The sequence below is a fragment of the Rhinoderma darwinii genome, chromosome 4 (genome assembly GCF_050947455.1).
Source record: "Rhinoderma darwinii isolate aRhiDar2 chromosome 4, aRhiDar2.hap1, whole genome shotgun sequence".
Taxonomy (NCBI): Eukaryota; Metazoa; Chordata; class Amphibia; order Anura; family Rhinodermatidae; genus Rhinoderma; species Rhinoderma darwinii.
This window is the reverse complement of record NC_134690.1, coordinates 292,367,974-292,387,623: the sequence shown is the minus strand read 5'-3', so window position 1 is coordinate 292,387,623 and position 19,650 is coordinate 292,367,974. Positions and strand designations below refer to the sequence as shown.

The 19,650-nt window shown below is 45.6% G+C and overlaps 1 protein-coding gene across 1 annotated transcript in view; it reads right to left on the bottom strand.

Moving 5' to 3' along the window:
• The window catches only part of LOC142760540 (protein unc-93 homolog A-like), a 224,566-nt gene that overhangs the window by 51,168 nt on the left and 153,748 nt on the right, over positions 1 to 19,650 (bottom strand). The window contains exon 4 of the mRNA XM_075863733.1: positions 18,938 to 19,066. Coding sequence (XP_075719848.1) covers positions 18,938 to 19,066 — 129 coding nt within the window. The remainder of the gene's footprint in view (positions 1 to 18,937; positions 19,067 to 19,650) is intronic.

Below are 19,650 nucleotides of genomic sequence, written 5' to 3'. Positions count from 1 at the left end.
CTGGGTGTTGCTTCTGTGAATGGCCTACCATTGACCGATCCAATTGTATTCATCACGGAACCATTGACACTACAAGTCGGAGCTCTTCACTCTGAACAGATCGCCTTCCTTGTATTACCTAAAGCTATCAACCCTATTCTGCTGGGTCTGCCATACACGCTCCGGTTCTCGACTGGAGTTCTGGAGAAGTTCTCCAATGGGGTCCCAGATGCCATAGTCATTGCCTGTCACAGGTTTGCCCTGTTTTGCCCCCACTGCCTTAGTCACTCTCTGATATACCATCTCATTACACTAGTTTTGTGGATCATTTCAGTAAAATGGAAGCAGAGACTCTTCCTCCTTTCCTCCTCATCGCATCTACGACTGCCCGGTGGATCTACTCCCTGACGATTCACCACCTCGAGGGCGCATTTACCCTCTTTCCCTGCCAGAGACCCAAGCCATGTCTGCCTACGTTAAAGAGAATCTCAAAAGAGGGTTCATCCAAAAGTCTTCCTCTCCGGCCGGAGCCGGATTCTTCTTCGTGAAAAAGAAGGACGGATCTCTTCGGCCATGAATCGACTACCAGTGTCTGAACCAAATTACTGTTAAAAATAAAGTATCCCCTGTCGCTCATCTCAGAACTTTTTGACAGAATCTGTGGGGCCAAGTTATTCACAAAACACGACCTACGCGGAGCATTTAACTTGATCCGTATCCGCAGAGGAAACTAATGGAAAACCGCATTTAACACCAAAGATGGCCATTATGAATACCTTGTGATGCCCTTTGGCCTGTGTAACCCTCCAGCTGTGTTCCAGGAATTTTTAAATTAAATTTTCCGTGATCTACTGTATAGTGTAGTGGTCTATCTGGACGATATCCTGATTTACTCACCGGATTTAATGACGCATCGGAGGCACGTTCTTCAAGTTCTGTCGCGGTTAAGGGAGGACCGCCTATACGCTAAAATTGAGAAGTGTGTGTTCGAGAGAAGCTCTATGCCCTTCCTGGGCTACATCATGTCCGCCCGTGGCCTCAAGATGGACCCAGAGAAGGTGAGATCCGTCTTGGAGTGGCCACGTCCACAGGGCCTTCGGCCCATAGAAAGATTTCTGGGATTCGCAAACTTCTATTGGCAGTTTATCCCGAACTTCTCATCTCTGACTACCCCAATCTCGTCCCCCACTAAGAAGGGGGTGAATGCCAAGGTTTGGCCTCCAGAGGCAGAATCGGCATTTACTAAGCTCAAGAGCATTTTCACCTCAGCATCTGTTCTTTATCACCCTGATGTTTCTCGGCAGTTCCTTCTGGAAGTCGATGCATCTTTCGTTGATGCTGGAGCACTACTAGGTCAAAAGAACTCTAAGGGCAAGATGATGACTTGTGGCTTCTTCTCAAAATTGTTCTCTCTGGAAGAGCGCAACTATTCCATCGGGGATCGGGAGTTGCTGGCCGTCAAGTTGGAATTAGAGGAGAGGAGACACTTGCGGGAAGGCACGGCACACCCTATTATCATTTATACGGATCACAAGAACCTAACGTACTTAGTCAGCACAACGACTGAATCCTTTAAATTCTTGTTTCACTTCCGTCCTGCTGATAAGAATGTAAAGGCTGATGCCCTTTCTGGATCATTTGAGATTAATGACTCTGACGAAATTCCCCAATAAATTATAGACCCGTCTAGGATTATTGTCGCTAGCCCGTTGCAAATTGGAGACATTCCTCCTGAAAAGACTTTTGTCCGCCTTTCGGACAGGAGGAGAGTTCTCCACTGGGGACACAGCTCAAAATTGGCGGGGCACTCTGGTGTTCGAAAGACTCAGGACTTCATAACCCGTCAGTATTGGTGGCCCACGCTGCCTAAGGATGTTGTGGACTATGTCTCTTCATGTAAAAACTGTGCCTCGAACAAGTGTTTCCGCTCCAAACCTGCTGGTCTGCTCTTTCCCCTGCCCGTTCCTGATGCCCCTTGGCAGCATATAGCTATGGACTTTATCACTGACCTTCCCCCCTCGGCTGGATGTACTAGAATCTGGGTAGTAGTGGATCGTTTCTCCAAGATGGCACATCTGCTCCTTGCCTGGCAAGCCTGTTTATTTTGCAAATTTTCTGGCTACACGGACCCCCTCTACATATTGTCTCGGACCGGGGTGTACAGTTTACATCCAAGTTCTGGTGGGCCTTGTGCAACCTGCTGGACGTTAAACTTGACTTCTCTTCTGCCTATTAACCTCAATGGTCAAGTGGAGAGGACCAACCAAATTTTAGAGAATTATCTTCACCTCTTTGTTTCCGCCCAACACGAAAATTGGGAGCAACTCCTGCCTTGGGCGGAATTCTCTTACAACAACCACACAAGTGAGTCTACCGCCTCATCTCCCTTCTACATTGTGTACAGCCAGCATCCTCGACTCTTAGACTCTTCCTATACCAGCCATGATTCAAGTACAGGTAGCTAACTCTTCATTTGGCACTTTTGTTCACATATGGCAGCAAACTAAGGCTGCAATTCCCCAAGCAGTGGACCGCATGAAAAAGCATGCCGATAAAAGAAGGAAAATTCCCCCTCAATTCTCTCCTGGAGTCATGGTCTGGCTGTCCTCGAGAAACATTCCACTCAAGATGCCTTCACACAAGTTCACTCCTAGGTTCCTCGATCCTTTGGAGGTCCTACAGCGGATCAAGCCAGTATCATATAAATTTGGGTTGCTCCTACTCTGAAGATTCCCAACTCGTTCCATGTGTCCCTCCTTAAACCCATGGTCCTGAACTGCTACAGTAAAGCTCCTAGGTCTGCAGTTGCTCCCAGTGGTTCTTCTGTGGTGTTCGAGGTGAAGGAAATTCTGGACCGCAAGAGGGTAGTTGTAAGGAGTTTCTATTTGGTGGACTGGAGAGGGTTTGGTCCTGAGGAGAGATCCTGGGAGCCAGAGGAGAACCTCAATGCCCCCTACACTCATTAAAAAATTCCTCTCTCGCTCTGGACCCAGGAAAAGGCGGCGTAAGGGGGATACTGTTACAATTTTACTTTATTCTGTGGGTCGGTATGATTACAGCGATACCATATGTATATAGTTTTTTTACGTTTTGCAGCGTTTGCGCAATAAAATCACTTTTTTATAAAATAATTTATTTTCACCATATTCTGAGAGCCATAACTTTTTTATTTTTCAGTCAAAAAAGCTGTGTAAGGGCTTTTTTTTTTGCGGGACGGGTTGTTGTTTTTATTGGTACTATTTTGGCTTGCATGTGACTTTTTGATCACTTTTTATTGTATGGGAGGAGTGGTGACCAAAAATTGTGATTCTGGCATAGTTTTTTACTTATTTTTTTTGCGGTGTTCACCGTGTGGGAAAAATAACATTATAGTTTTATAGCTAGGATCGTTACAAACGCGGTGATACCAAATATGTGTACTTTTAACCTGTTTATTTTTTTCCTATAATAAAAGACTTATTATAGGGAAATAAAATCATTTTTTGTTGATGTAACTTCTAACTTTTATTTTTGAACTTTTATAAAAAAAAATGTATTAGCTTTTTTTTACTTTTTTTACTTGTGCCACACTTAGGGTATGTTCATACGCAGTGACCAAAAACGTCTGAAAATACGGAGCAGTTTTCAGGCGAAAACAGCTCCTGATTTTCAGACGTTTTTGTAGCAAATCATGTTTTTCGCAGCGTCTTTTACGGCCATTATTGGAGCTGTTTTTCAATGGAGTCAATGAAAAACAGCTCCAAAAACGTCCCAAGAAGTGACATGCACCTCTTTTTCACGTGCGTCTTTTTACGCGCCGTATTTTGACAGCGACGCGTAAAATTACACCTCGTGGGAACAGAACACAGTATAACCCATTGCAAGCAATGGGCAGATGTTTGTAGGCATATTAGGGGCGTTTTTTCAGGCGTAATTCGAGGCGTAAAACGCCCAAATTACATTTGAAAACACTGCGTGTGAACATACCCTAAGACTTGCAGCTCTGATCCCTGCTGGAACACATTACACTACCTACGTAGTGTAATGCATTCCAACTGTCATTGTGACATCAGTGTCACTCTGACATGACTTGGATAAGTAGAGTCGAGTGATCCATAATTATTCCTTACCCTTTCAGAATAATAACACACGACACCAGGTTGGATTTTAATGGCCACAGCAGCCGTTTATTATAAATGTTATAAAATTAGAAAATTTTATAACCAAAACTTTAAATAACTTAGAATTCCCAAACATTGGAAATTCTACCAGAATACACATACCAAACCCTTAACAGGGTCAATATAAATAACACCTTATAAATTGACCAGGGGAAGCCCTTGAGGTTACCCCAACTTATAAAAAACGTAGCCATCTGCCACCACCACTTGTTTTACCTCCAGCCGTAACCCGGCTCGAAGGCACCTTCTTGCAGATGGCTTTTCCATAAAGCACTTCAAAGGGGTAACACCCTAAGAAGCCTTCCACCTATTTTTGGGGGACGCATACCTCTGATGCGACCCCCCCACCAGTTTTACTGACCAACCTCAAGGACTCCCCCCGCCACTGCGACATGGACCTTGACCACCTCAAGGCCGTGAGCTCCTCCACACCAACACACCTCTTTCAATCCCGTCTGCTAGGGCCAAACTCCACAAATCCATCCCCACCTCATTCAAATGCACCTCATCCTGTCTCCAATAACAACCTACCCCCGCTTCCAGATCCCTATGCCTGACCACAACACCTCCATTTCTTGCCACAAATGCCGACACAGCCCTGTTTACTTTTATTCTGGCCTTATTAAGTCTCTCCACGGATCGGGCCAAGCGCCACGTCTTTCTTGGTACAATATCTGACCATACTATAATCAGGCCCGGGTGTAATGCCCATAAACACAACAAGTCGTGCTTAATATCCCTCACCAAATCTCGAAAAGGGCGCACACTCAAATCATTCCCCCCAACATGTAAAACTAAAATTTCGGGAACCCGGTCTAGCTGCGTATACACCTGGAATTCCGATAGTACCCTTGACCAAACCATTCCCCGAAAACCCAGCCAATGCAGGATAGCATCCTCCCGCGGAATCCTTAGTTGATGACCATCCGGGCGAACCTCCGCCCGTAATGCGCCCCAGTACACAAAGGAGTGCCCCAGGATCCACACCAGCAAAGGACGCGAACCTGTGAAAGAAATAAACACACACGTCTTACATATCCCAATCACACTCCATCTTCCACCAGCACAACATACCTCCCAGCAGCTTCTTAACAGTGTGACAGCAAGTGAGGCCGAACATAAGATCGGAAACGGTTAGACTCCCATCTCCCGATACGCCTGACCCCAGCCTCATCCAACCACCATCGCACCGCCTCAGTTGCTGCGCCAATACGAAACGAATGGGAAGAATACTCAGCTGACTGCAACCCAATTGCCAGCAAACAGCGTTTAAACACTGCCCCAAATTGAAATCTGGATAAAAAGGACCCGTCTTCATGCCGCAATAACGGAACCCCCGTTACCCCCACCTGTACCCAAAAAGCAGACATACACTGTACCGGACACACCGCCGAGCCCCTGATGGCAAATAACACAATTCGCGTCCCCTTACCCGTCGTGTCCGTTTTTGACCTGCGCAGCAATATCTCCACTCTATCGGTAAACAACTCCACATCCTCTTGACTCAGTCCCCCCGCACGCAACCCACTCGGCGACACCAATTCACCCACTCTAAAAGCCCCAAAAAAGGCTAATGAAAAAGCCAAGCGAAACAATCGGACTTCGAAGGCTGAACTGCAAACCACCTCCACGGTCGTTCCTAATAGGCAAAGAATTCGGTAAGCCGCCGATCTAGTGACCCTCTTCCCCTGCGAATACCTTTTAAAGCTTGAACCGCCAAAAATTCTTTGGTAACATCTTTTTCGCCATGCAATTTCAAGCCAAATGCCACAGCGGACACAAACGTATTCACTTTCGCTACAGACACACCCGACTCATACGCATCCCCCAACCAATACAACAAGGCTACCAGCCTGTCCCGGTCTGACCGGACGTCACCCAAACCTCTCAACCAAAGCTCCCATTGAGCCCAGCCAGCCCTATACGCTGCCCACGTAGAACTTGCCAAAGATCGCTCAATCAATGCTCCTGCCGCAGAGAGACCAACTCCCAAAGATGATCCGGACACACCATGCCGATCCGATCCGCTCCCAGCGCCAGCTGACGAAAACGATCCCACTGTGAGCGAGAAAGGGCATCAGCGACACAATTTTCAACCCCCGGCACATGCACCGCCACCACCCAAGCATTTAATGACAAACAAACCAGCACCAAATGCCGCAACAGTTGAACCACCGGAGGAGTAGACGCTGAGATGTTATTGATAGCTAACACCACCCCTAGGTTATCACAGTGTAAACGAATCTTCTTGTCCCTGAGCCTATCCCCCCAAATGGTCACAGCGACCACGATGGGAAACAGCTCCAGCAGGGCCAGGTTCTTTGTCAAACCGTTTTCCACCCAACTAACTTGTTTGGCTAACGCTTCGGCACCACACCCAACGGGGAAACAACAAGATCCGACACCGGTGGTTCCACAAAAGGCCCAGCCATGCGACCCAAACCCACTTCTTCATGAAGTTTTTCAGTCACCACCCCCGCCTGCTGGTAAGCGGACCGGAGATTCCGGCGAGTCACTGGAATATCATAAGGAGGAGAAGGAATTACAAAACCCACGCTAAAACGATCCGCAATCAATTGCGCCCCATCCCTATCCGGATATCTACTTAGAAAGGGGGCCATCCTTTCCAGCTTCACCGGCGTCACCCCCTTGACCAGCTGAACCCCCTGTTCCCCCTCCCTTCTTGCCTTTTCGCAAACACTTTGACGCGCCATGAGATGACTGGCTGCAATGGGAACACACGTGCTTGAACTTACACGTTGCCCCAAATTTACACTGGCCGTCGTTAAACTGCCAGCAGAAACCGATTTTTGAACCGGAACCTTGACCAGACTGACCGACCTGCCCTGCAGACCCTCCGCTCCCTGGAAAGGACTGTCCCGGCTTAACCGGAGCCGTCACCCGCAACCATAATGCGATATCCTTCTGATCCCATCTAATGCCGGGCCGAACCGCCTTCCGCTGCCGAAATTGTTCATCATAACACAGCCACGCCATACCGCCATAAGCCCGATGCGCCTCACCGATAGCATCCATATAGCAAAAAAGCGCGGAACAATTTTCCGGCGCCTTTTCCCCCACAACACTAGCCAAGATCGCAAAGGCCTGCAGCCAATTCACAAAAGTTTGTGGGATGAGCAGATAACGCCGACGTTCCTCCTCTTCCTTCTTGCTCTCATCCCTCTTCCCTTTGTCCAGATAAAATTTTACCAACGGAAGAAGGGAAAATATCTCCACATATTCGTCTTTCCAAATACGCTCCGAAACTTCCTGTTTTAAATTCGCTCCCAACGGGCCCTCAAAACAGACATACACCTCCCCTCTTGCTCTATCATCCAACCGCACCCTGTCACCCTCCTGAGCCCTGTCTGTCTGCACCGACACAGCCACCGCCCCCGCCGAGCCCCCCACTTGCACCCTATCTTGCGGTTGCACTACCAACGGCGGCGCCGACCAAACCGCAACCGGGGCCTGCGACCAATCCAATCTGCTGACCAGCTCGCGCAAGCATCCCACTAAGTCATCGGACCGCTACCACCTCCCCCGGAAGACCCGACGACTGCCCCAGAACCCGCCGCATCCCCCGCGCCACCCAACATGCACGGAGTAAGAGTAGAGAAAGAAGAAGAGCACCCACCTGGCTGCTCAGGCGCTGTGATCCCGCCAGCCGGACGAACTTGCACACACCGATCCTCAACCACGTCTCCTTCATCCATGTCACCCGTTATCTGCGACCGCTGCCCGCACCTACAATGCGAACACGGAGATCCATATCTCCAATCTCTCTCTCTGTGCTAATCCTGTCAGGCTCCTCTCTCACTTACATCCTCTGCACTCCCTCCAATGGTGGCTCCCTTCTTTCCTCAGCATTCCCGCTCTCCTCCGTCTACTCACAAGGTAACATCCTTGTTCCCCCACATTCCCTCTCTTGTAGGGAGGACTTCCATCCTGCAGCTTCTTGCCAGGCTCAGGCACTGGGAGACCAGCCTCCATAGTGGCCCTGACGCTGATAGGGCCAGCCACCTGCTGCCCGTTATGCGGTATCCACAGTTCCGACCGCATTCCACAGCCCACCGGACTCAGATCTCGCAGCAGCCAGCCCCCTGATTGGCACTTCACCAGGCGGGGCTACCGACATCCCCGCATCATGCACCACACCAGATGGGGGGGTATTGGGGAAGCCAGGAGCCAACCCCCCCTGACCGCCAAGCACCGCCGCGGCTGGGGACTTCTGCCAGGCCGGGACCCCCTAGGGGATGCCGCTCTCCCTGGAGAACGGCCTGCAGCGACCCTGGAGGGGCTTCCCCTGCGGCGCCGTACCCGCGGGATTTCTTCCGGGCTAAGTCTCGCTGGGGGTCGTGCACGCCATGACCTGCGAGCAGGCACCACCCCCGGCGTACCGACCTCGGGCCTGCTCACTCCACTATCCGTAGGGCTGAGCAGCAGAGGACTGCCTAAATCCAAGTTCATAACAGCAGGGGACGATAGAGACGAAGCCGCCCCTCCCCCCTCCCTGGACACGGCGCGATGAGAGCGCCGGGGCCCAGCAGCCTGGGGCACAGTCAGCCCCACAAGTCTCGTCACCTGCTCCTCAAACCAGCCGGCATCCTGTTGATCAGCTGCCGCCCAGTGCCGCTCCACAAGTTCACCGAAGGACGCCATCTCCTCCTAGCAGGTAAGTGCACACACGCTGCTGCTGCTGCTACTCCTGTGATGTCTCACCTCCCGCAGTCTCCCTCGCCGAGAAAAACAGCGGGAAGCCCGAGACCTACTCCCCTCCCTCCTCCCTTCCAATCCCCTCCCCTTCACTCCCTGCACGTAACCTTAACCCTTTCCTCACCTGTTCCCTCCTATCCTGTCATGGCGGCCTCCCCTCATTCCTTGCAGTCGGCAGTACGGCCGCTTCTGGAAGCCTACGACCTGGTCCTCATAGGCTTCTGTACATGGCAGCCCAGAAGCCATTGTCTGGCGTCCGGTTGCCATGGGTACCATCGCCAGCCCCCATGATTTCATGTGGGGGCTGCTGATCTCCGCTAAACTCCTTATATGCGGCGATTGCAATCGACCGCCGCATCGAAGGGGTTAACTGCCGAAATCAGCGGCGATGGGCCGCTGACTGGCAACAGAGAATGCAGGACAGACACCCTGCACAGTTAACCGCCACTGAGGTGTAGCGCCGCACGGCGGTTAACTGTCAAAGTACAGACGTTACTGCACGTCGAGGTGCGCGAAGTTACTGCTCATCTTGACGTGCAGTTACGTCAAGGTGCGGGAAGGGGTTAAGGTTTATAATCCTAATATATGTAAATATGCCACAGTATTGAAAAGTACAACCTAAGGTGTATTATTATGTGGAGTTATGAGGTGAAGGTCACTAGTTGTTGTCACTCATGCGTAAGAAGTACATGGCAGCAATGAGAGCCCTAAAGCTATGATATGTAATATAAGATGCTGCCCACGTCCTGTTATATCCGCAGTGGTAAAAGTCCCATTAGGACAGTAAGTGACAGTGCAACACAATTATGACCAATACATATTTTGTGGCAGGACAAGTTTGGATTATCACTAAGGGTATGTTCACACGGCCTATTTACGGACGTAAATCGGGCGTTTTTGCCCCGAATTACGTCCGAAAATAGCGCCTCAATAGCGCTGACAAACATCTGCCCATTAAAAGCAATGGGCAGACGTTTGTCTGTTCACACGAGGCGTAATTTACGCGCCGCTGTCAAATGACGGCGCGTAAATAGACGCCCGCGTCAAAGAAGTGACCTGTCACTTCTTTGGCCGTAATTGGAGCCGTTATTCATTGACTCCAATGAATAGCAGCGCCAATTACGTCCGTAATTGACGCGGCATTCAAGCGCCTGCACATGCCGTTACGGCTGAAATTACGGTGATGTTTTCAGGCTGAAACATCCCCGTAATATCAGCCGTAACGGACGCCCTCGTGTAAACATACCCTAAGGGTATGTGCACACGTAGTGACCAAAAACTTCTGAAAATCAGGGGCTGTTTTCCCTTGAAAACACCTCCATATGTTTTTTGAGCAACTCGCGTTTTTCGCGACGTTTTTGCAGCGTTTTTTACATCCGTTTTTGGAGCTGTTTTCATTGGAGTCTATGAGAAAACGGCTCCAAAAACGTCCAAAGTAGTGTCCTGCACTTCTTTGACGAGGCAGTCATTTTACGCGTCGTCGTTTGACAGCTGTCAAACGACGACGCGTAAATGACAGGTCGTCGGCACAGTACGTCGGCAAACCCATTCAAATGAATGGGCAGATGTTTGCCGACGTATTGGAGCCGTATTTTCAGGCGTAAATCGAGGCATAATACGCCTCGTTTACGTCTGAAAATAGGTTGTGTGAACCCAGCCTAACATTAGTAGGTTTAGCAGAAAAGAATGCGCATAATATAGAGAAATTAAGTGAAATATTTGACAATGTTACAGATTATGTGTTTGATGCTTTAAAAGTAACTTGCGCATTTGCTCAATAATTAATATTAGTAGCTATCTAATATACATATTGCTAGATTATTTGACAGCTACTCAAGGGGGCATGTGACAAGTAGTTGGCCCAGCATGTTAACATTACATAGACCCTTCTGGCATTATGCTGGTCAAGTATGAGATAGGTCAAGCTAAGAAAATAAAGCCTGTGTGGTATCCCAGAGGATGCAGATGTTATGAGAGGACCTGATGGGGGTAGTAGTCCCCCTAATGGCTGGTTTATTAGTGATGTCACGGTCGCGGCAGTGGGGTCCTACCCTGGGCACCTCTCTTAGGACACGCAGCAAGTCAATTGTAAAAAAATGGAAAGCAAAATCAGACAAAGTTCTCTGCTAACCAAAAGTCTCTTTACTGAGGAGAACATATATAAAGTGCAGTAATAATTCACAGCAATGCAGTCTCTCATTACAAGTATAGTGGAGTGTGCATGTGAGGAGGACCCCTTGTTAGCTGACTTGCAGGGATATGCTTGTGAGGAGTGATGCTGACACAATACTTTCCTCAGATTATGCAGTTTATGGTTTTGGGGGAGACACAGTCCTTATTATGGCTACAGAAGGGATCTGCACCGGTTGGCTCCCGGCAGGTGACTAACTTGAGGGAGATGTAGTTACTCACGGTTGCTGGGCCGCGGTATCCGACAGCCGAACGCGGACCTAAGACACGTGGCTTGGAAACCACGGAGCACTGGACTTGACAGGAGGCCTACTTTAAGGTCCAGGATTGCAGAAAGGCTCCTCTTGAAACTACTCCTTTCTGGCAGATCGATTCTCTCCTTCTCGGAGGCGGTAGAAATGTATATGTTATCCCCTCTGTATGGACTGGTAAAGGGTCCTAGGAATATCTGTGCTTTGCATGGGCGATGAGATTCACCATGCAGCTCCTAGGCCTGGCAGGTAGGTAGCTGTAGATTCCCTGCCATCTCTTGCACAGCATGGTTTGCTGGCACCTCACACTAGACTCCCCAGAACTCATCTGCCCTGGTTTCCCTGCCCTCTGCTAAGAGGTAGGCTGGGCTACAGTCTCCACCCACAGAATACTAGAAGTTTCTGGAGGGAAAACTGGTTATGACTCAGCAGTGATTGAAATCCTACACTCACATGCACTTACAGTGGGTCAACCATAGATGGCAGCAAATGATAATATACACAGTGTATGCACAGGAAATACATGATATACAGAGGCATACTGACACACAGTACTATTACATTGTGACAAACCTACTACCATACGACAACTACTCCTATTATGGAAGTAGGGAGTGTACTGGGACACTACACCTGTAGTATCCACATTGGTTGCCATGGCTAAATCCCTCTTACTTGTTTGAGGGTATTGGGGGTGTGGATAATGGGTTGCTCCAGAGTGTCCTGCAGGTTGTTTTATTATGTATTGCATTATATTCGCTTCTGCGCCTCATATTTTGAGCCCTGCCAAAACTTTTTCAGTGCTTCGCATCATCCTAGATCCTTTGATGGGGCGTACCCCTTGAGTGAAACGAGTATGGGAAGCAATTTTGTTGACATGCCCAGGGGATAAGGTGAAAAGGTTAGGAAAGACAAGGGGGGATAAGCCCTCCTTTATCCCCCGTATATATACACAGCACTGTCAGAAAGCGCAGTACAGTTATTGATGCTGCACTCAATAGAGAGCCCAGCATCTGAGAGGTTTTTAGCCACCGGCACCACAGCAACGTGATTGCTGGGCAACCGAAGGCATAATACTAGCCTACCGGTCTGCCGGCTACGGAAGCCTCCTATGCCCACCTCGCAGAAGCTGAGCCGGCATCATCAGCAGTGGGTGTCAGTTGTATGTTACAGCTGACACCCAGCTAGCTCCGATCCCTGCTATTAACCCCTTAGATGCAGCGATTGAAAGCGATTGCTGCATCTTAGGGATTTGTAGCAAATCGGCAGCGATCGCAGGGTTTCCGACGGCTACTATGGCAATAGGAGTCCTAACAATGGCCTTCTGCTCTGCAGTTCACAGAAGCCAATTAGGCCCCATCCGAAGGTGGAGCCTAATCGACATAGGTAGTGCAGTGTATTAGAACAGCAATCAAACAGTTGGATCTTCAAATCCCCTAGTGGGACTAAAAGAAAGTGGAGAAACAGTGTAAAAAAAAGTTGTAAAAATTAAAATGAAATGTTTCAAGTAATAAAATAAAACACAATTGCCCTATTTCCCTTATCAAGTCCTTTATTATTGAAAGAATCAATAAACCATACATATTCAGTAACGCCGCATCCGTAACGGCCTGAACTATAAAAAATATTATGTTATTTATCTCGCCCGGTGAACGCCGTCAAAAATCAAAAACCTTAAACATCGACAGAGTAATCAAAAAGTTCCATGTATCCAAAAATGGTACCAATAAATACTACAGCTCGTCCCGCAAAAAAACGCCCCTTATACCACGACATCTATGAAAAAATAAAATAACTTAAGGCTTCCATAAGTCAGGAAAGAAAAATATGCGGATGTGCAGGCCCGAGGGGAACATTCCTTCTGTTTCAAGCGGCGACTTATCAAGGCCCTAAGATTAGGGAATCAGGAAGGGTAGGGCTCAGACATACCTACTGGAAGTGAGGGAGTCCGTATTATACCAGGGCATCACTTTCACAGCAAAATTCCCCAAACTACAAAGGTGCAGAGTGTGGACCAAAAGGTGAATAAGAAACGACACAGTTTATCAGTGTACAAAGCTTGGACAGCATCAATGTGGCAAAAATAGAAATGTTTTTATTAACACATCCCAAGTATATCAATAAAGCTACGTTTCGACTCCGCACGTAGCTTTATTGATATACTTGGGATGTGTAATAAACATGTAGGGTGTTCTTGATTGTATAACGGATACTACAACCGGTCTTATGATGATGCTTTACTTTGATCCCAAACAATACAACAAGACTTCTTGCTTCGGAGAGCAAACTGTCACTTAACAACTGCGTACTTAGTCCATTGACTTTCTGACCCAGTCTCTTGGTTCTTTCACAGTATTAACTTTATACAGGATATTATCTTCAACAATAAATACAGTCACTTTTCCATTCGCCACAGGGACATGGGTTTAAGATTTGAGTGAACAGCATTAATAGGTCTGGAATGTCCCAATGCACTTCTATCCTTATAGGAAATTAAATACCAATCGCCCTCCAGCTCTGCTATCAGTCAGCAATTCACCATGACATTCTAGATCATAAGTTCATGAGAAAGGGCACACTTATCTCTTGTTGTGGTTTTCTTTACTGAAGTCCTCCTGATCCATATCTCCAATCTCTCTCTCTGTGCTAATCCTGTCAGGCTCCTCTCTCACTTACATCCTCTGCACTCCCTCCAATGGTGGCTCCCTTCTTTCCTCAGCATTCCCGCTCTCCTCCGTCTACTCACAAGGTAACATCCTTGTTCCCCCACATTCCCTCTCTTGTAGGGAGGACTTCCATCCTGCAGCTTCTTGCCAGGCTCAGGCACTGGGAGACCAAACTCTCTCCCTTCCAAGCTGCAGCAGTTCTCTATCACTTCCCTATCTTGTCTGCTCCTCTAGCACAGAGCTCCTCCTCCTGCTGCACTAACACAGAGCTCCTCCTCCTGCTCCTCTAGCACAGAGCTCCTGCTCCTCTAACACAGAGCTCCTCCTCCTGCTGCTTCTCTTCCTTTCTAGAACTTTCCTCAGTCTCCTATGCTGGGCTTTCTAGGCATGCTCAGTACAATCTGTCAAATTATTCATTAGTAAAAATATTCCTTCTACAAATATAACCAGACAGATAACAGTAATAAAAAACTATAGCATACGCATAGTACAGCAGAATACAGGTTACACAGACTACAATCATTTATCCCAGCCATGTTCACCCCTCTTACAAACACATTTATATTTTTGCCATATTGATGCTGTCCTCAAGTTTTGTATACTAGTCGTCTGTCTGGATGGGATTTTTGGACATGGAATTTGCGTCTCTTTTTCAAAATTGAAGTGGAAAGAATCTGAAAAAGTGAGTGCTGTTGAATATCTTCTACAACAATTTATCAGTGTGACACTGGCCTGTGCATAAAGGATTGCTTCACAGCATAACACCTATGGATTACTAATTTCATTATTTACCCCATTACACCCTCTTATTATGCCCCGATGTACTCCGCACAGCTTACATATGCCCCCACATTATAAACTGAAATACCAGTAAAACTCCAAACAATACTATACCAAGCAAAATCTGCGCTTCAAAATCCAAATGGCGATCCCTCCATTCTGAGTCCTACAGTGTGCCCAAACAGCTGTTTACTCCCACATATATGGCTTCGCCATACTCGGTAGAACTCTTTTAACAATTTTTGGGGTGTGTGTCTCCAGTGGCACAAGCTGGGCACGACATATTTGCCACTAAATTGGCATAACTGCGAAAAAATTGCGATTTTCACTTTCCACCATCCGCAGCGCAATCATTTACGGCAAAGGACTGTGGGGAGAAAATGCTCACTACACCATTAATAAATGTCTTGAGGGGTGTAGATTCCAAAATGGGGTCACTTTTTAGGGATTTATTTTATTATTTCACATCAGAGCCTCTACATTTGTGAACCAATATGTTGTAAGCCGCCAAATTAGGCCCCAATTTTGCATGGTACTCTTTCACTCTGGAGCCCTGTTGAATGTCCAGACAAAAGATTAAACCAAAATGGCGCTCCTTCCCTTCATTCCCTACCTTGTGCCCAAATAGCAGTTTATGACCACATATGGGGTATTGCCGTACTCGGGAGAAATTGTTTTACAAATGTTGGGTTGCTTTTTCTCCTGTTATTTGTTGAGAAAATGAAACATTTTGAGCTAAAGCTACGTCTTACTGGAAAAAAATTTATTTTTATTTACACTGCCCAATTCTAATAAAATCTATGAAACACCTGTGGGGTTAAAATGCTGACTACACCCCTAGATACATTCCTTGTCGGGTGTAGTTTCCAAAATAGGGTATTTTTTGTGGTGTTTCCTTTGTTTTGGTGTCACAAGATCTCTTCAAACCAGACATGGTGCCTAAAATATATTCTAATAAAAAGAAGGCCCCAAAATCCTCCAGGTGCTCCTTTGCTTCTGAGACCTGTGCTTCAGTTCATTAGCGGACTAGGGCTATGTGTGGGATATTTCTAAAAACTGAAGAATCTGGGCAATAAATATTGAGTTGTGTTTTTCTGGTAAAATCTGCTGTGTAACAAATTGAAAATGGATTAAAATGTAATTTCTGAAAAAAAAAAAAAATGTTTACATTTCACCTCCACTTTGCTTTAATTCTTGTGAACCGCCTAAAGGGTCAATAAACTTTCTAAATGCTGGTGAAATTGGGTGATTTATGTGTAGTTTCTAATATATAAGGCTCTCAAAGCCACTTCAGAACTGAACTAGTCCATAAAAAAATATATTTTGTAAATTTTCTTGAAAATGTGAGAAATTGCTGCTAAACTTATAAGCCTTATAACGTCCTACAAAAATAAAAGGATATTCAAAAAATGATGCAAACAAAGTAGACATATGGGAAATGTTAACTAGTAACTATTTTGAGTGGTGTTACTATATGTTTTACAAGCAGGTATATTTAAATTTACTAAAATGCTAATTATTGCAAATTTTCGATGTTTTACACAATTAAACAATAAATGTATTGACCAAATTTTACCATTAACATAGAGTACAATGTTTCACGATTAAACAATCTCAGAATCGCTTGGATAGGTAAAACCACTGCAAAGTTATTACCACATAAATTAACGTCAGATTTGAAAAAATTAGCTGTGTCCACAAGGCTAAAACAGGCTGTGTCCTGAAGGGGTTAATAGACATGTGTTGAAATTTTTTTTTAATAGAAAACAAAGACAGAATTATTAAACTGTATGGGCATACAGATACAATGACATATCTCTGGGGTATACATTCAGCTGGACATTTTAGACATAATCACAAAATGTGGTGTTTCTAAATCTTTCTTTTTATCGTAATTTCTTTTATTTCAGTTAACCATTGAAAGGTATCATAACTGAAATACTGCAATACTTTTATTTTGTGTCTCTTATTGAGAGCAATATAACTTTAGCTCCAGAACGGGCACATAACATCAGGAGTGCATCTACTCTTTCTGCTGCCTGAGACGAACAGTGAAACAGCGCCCTCGAACGCCCTATAGGGTGATAGGGTACAGATCGCAAAGAAAAAACAATATCATTTTTATGTTCACATGTTGTGGAAATCTGTTTAATACAAGTACATAGGGTTTATAAAAATCCTGATCACATACTGCATAAAATCTGCAGTGCATACATGCAGAGAAAGGACATACCTATGTGCCTGCACTTATTATATTCACTCATTCATGAAAGACCAGTTTGTGCACATTCAGCATCATAGGCATAAATATACACTGTGTGCACTGGAAGAAGCACCGTAATAATTATGGTACCAGAATCAGGCTCAGTACATTTATGTAGTGAACTTTGTTCTGGTGCTATATATATGTACTGAGCTTTGTTCTAGTGCTGTATTTATGTACTGTGCTTGGTTGTAGTGCTGTGTTTATGTCCTGAGCCTACTTTTGTTTGCCCCGCCTACAACATGAGGTCACAGCTGATGCCAGGGACTAATGGCTAGGAACAGCAATCGCACTGTTCCTGCCAGTTTAAACCCTCAAACACTGCGGCCAATCGCGACCGCAGCATCTGAGATGTTAAAAAGAGGGGGCGGCCCCCTCTGACTTCTCATCGGTGCCCCCACAATGCGATTGGGGGTGTCGATGGTTGTCATGGAAGCCCAGGGCCTAATGAAGGCCCCCAGGACTGCCTTCACTCTGCCTCTCAGCCTGCCTGTAGCAGGGTTTAACAGAAGCCTGTAAAAATAACTATACACTGCAATACATTAGTAGTGTATTGTACTATTTCGTCCTGGCTGGAAGCGATGTCTGTTAACCATCAAGACACTTCAGTAACGTTAATGTGTGAGTATGTGACTGCATATCATGATCTAGATAGATCACTATGTGCAGAGTAAATGAATGGAGAGAAGTGTATGACGCTGATGGGTCAGCGTCAGACACTTCTCTCCACAACGCCCACTTGGTCAAAAAGTAAAAACACGCCCCGTTGTCTATTAAGAAAGTCATTAGCATAAATCTAAAATAGGTCATAACTCCGTCAAAATTGATCGTTTTTCTAAATAAAAAACACTGCTGTGATCTACATTACAGCGCCGATCACGTTATGTAGAAGATAGGCCACTTGTAATGTGGTGACAGAGCCTCTTTAAGCTGTCGTTTTTACAGCATGATGAAAGCTGTAAAAATGAAACCCAAAAAACAATGGAGGAACCACAGTTTTTTTCAATTTCAGCCCGCAAAGATTTTTTTTTTCAGTTTCCTAGTACATTATATGACAATTTAAATGGTACCAATAGAAACTACAACTCCTCACGCAAAAAATAAGCCCTCACATCACTCTATTGACAGAAAAATAAAAGTTATGGCTCTTGGAAGGCAAGGAGTGAAAAACAAAAATTAAATGGCTCAGTCCCGAAGGGGTTGAATGCTTATGTTCATGACAGTGCAATCAGTATGACATTCATGGAAGGGTGGCTAGGGAAAAAAACAACTTCTCTTCCCTTTGTGAGGACCAAACAATTGTTATTTAGGCTCCGATAATTCAAAACACAGAATTGTACTTTCTTTTTCTCCATGACTGTACATATAGTATCACTATTTTATTTACCATGATTGGACTCACTGTGAATATCAATGTTATTTCCGCTTTGTTAATTGTGGTTCTTGCTGTTTTTTTTTTGTTTGTTTTTTTTTGTTTTTTAACATACACTGACATTTTCTGAACATTGTTTCCAACTAATAGCATTTTGGCACGGCCAAACGTAGCGGAGTTTATCCGCTGTAAATGTTGGTGCAGATTTGGGGCAATTACGCAACGAATCTGCACCAACATTTGCATATTTGACAGGTAATTCAGACATTGTAGAAAACACAGCGGACTTGCCACAAATTTCCGTTTTTGCTTTGCAAAGGCAGAAATCTGCAGTAAAATTCCGCTTCTCCGCAACAGAGGGAAAATTCTGCACCGCAGCCTATGGTCCGCACCAGAGTTTTCCACCATGTCTGAGCTAACTTGCCTAAAAATGTATTGAAACAACTGTAAAAAACGACCGCTGGAGAATTCCACTGCAGTCTCTCCGCAGCGGAATTCCACAGCAATTCCGCCACGTCTGGTCGTGCCATTACAGTTATACTTATCATGATGACACTTACCTGTATAAATGCCCATCAGTGTGTAACGCAGGCTGTCCGAAACACCGGAAGTAGTATTGCTAAGTTCAGCTTCAGATGTAGGGCAGTTATTTGCTCCGCAGTAAGAGTAACTTGTATTATTAAGCACCACTGAAATAAAACAAAAATAATGAAACTACCTATCTATCTATCTATCTATCTATCTATCTATCTATCTATCTATCTATCTATCTATCTATCTATCTATCTATCTATCTATCTATCTATCTATCTATCTATCTAACATCCATCTACCTATCTATCTATCTATCTATCTATCTATCTATCTATCTATCTATCTATCTATCTATCTATCTATCTATCTATCTATCTATCTATCTATCTATCTATCTATCTATCTATCTATCTATCGTATTATTATTTGAAAGTGTTTATTGCCAAGCCCTATAAGGGTACACTCACATGCATTATGTTCTCTCATGTAAAAATCATGATCATGGTTTTTACATCCCATTTTTAATGCTGCAATTTTTCTCCAATAAAGATAATGAGAAAAAAACTGTAACAAATTTATACCACTGAAATGGTGGGGCCCAGGGCCGGTCCCCCAGCAGTGACATATCCCGGTTTCAACTGTATCTGTGTCCTCAGCTGTTGACTCTTTGCTCCAGCATTTACTTTGTAATGGCAGCTGTGAGCTACTCAACAGACATGCGTGATGTAGTGACGTCATC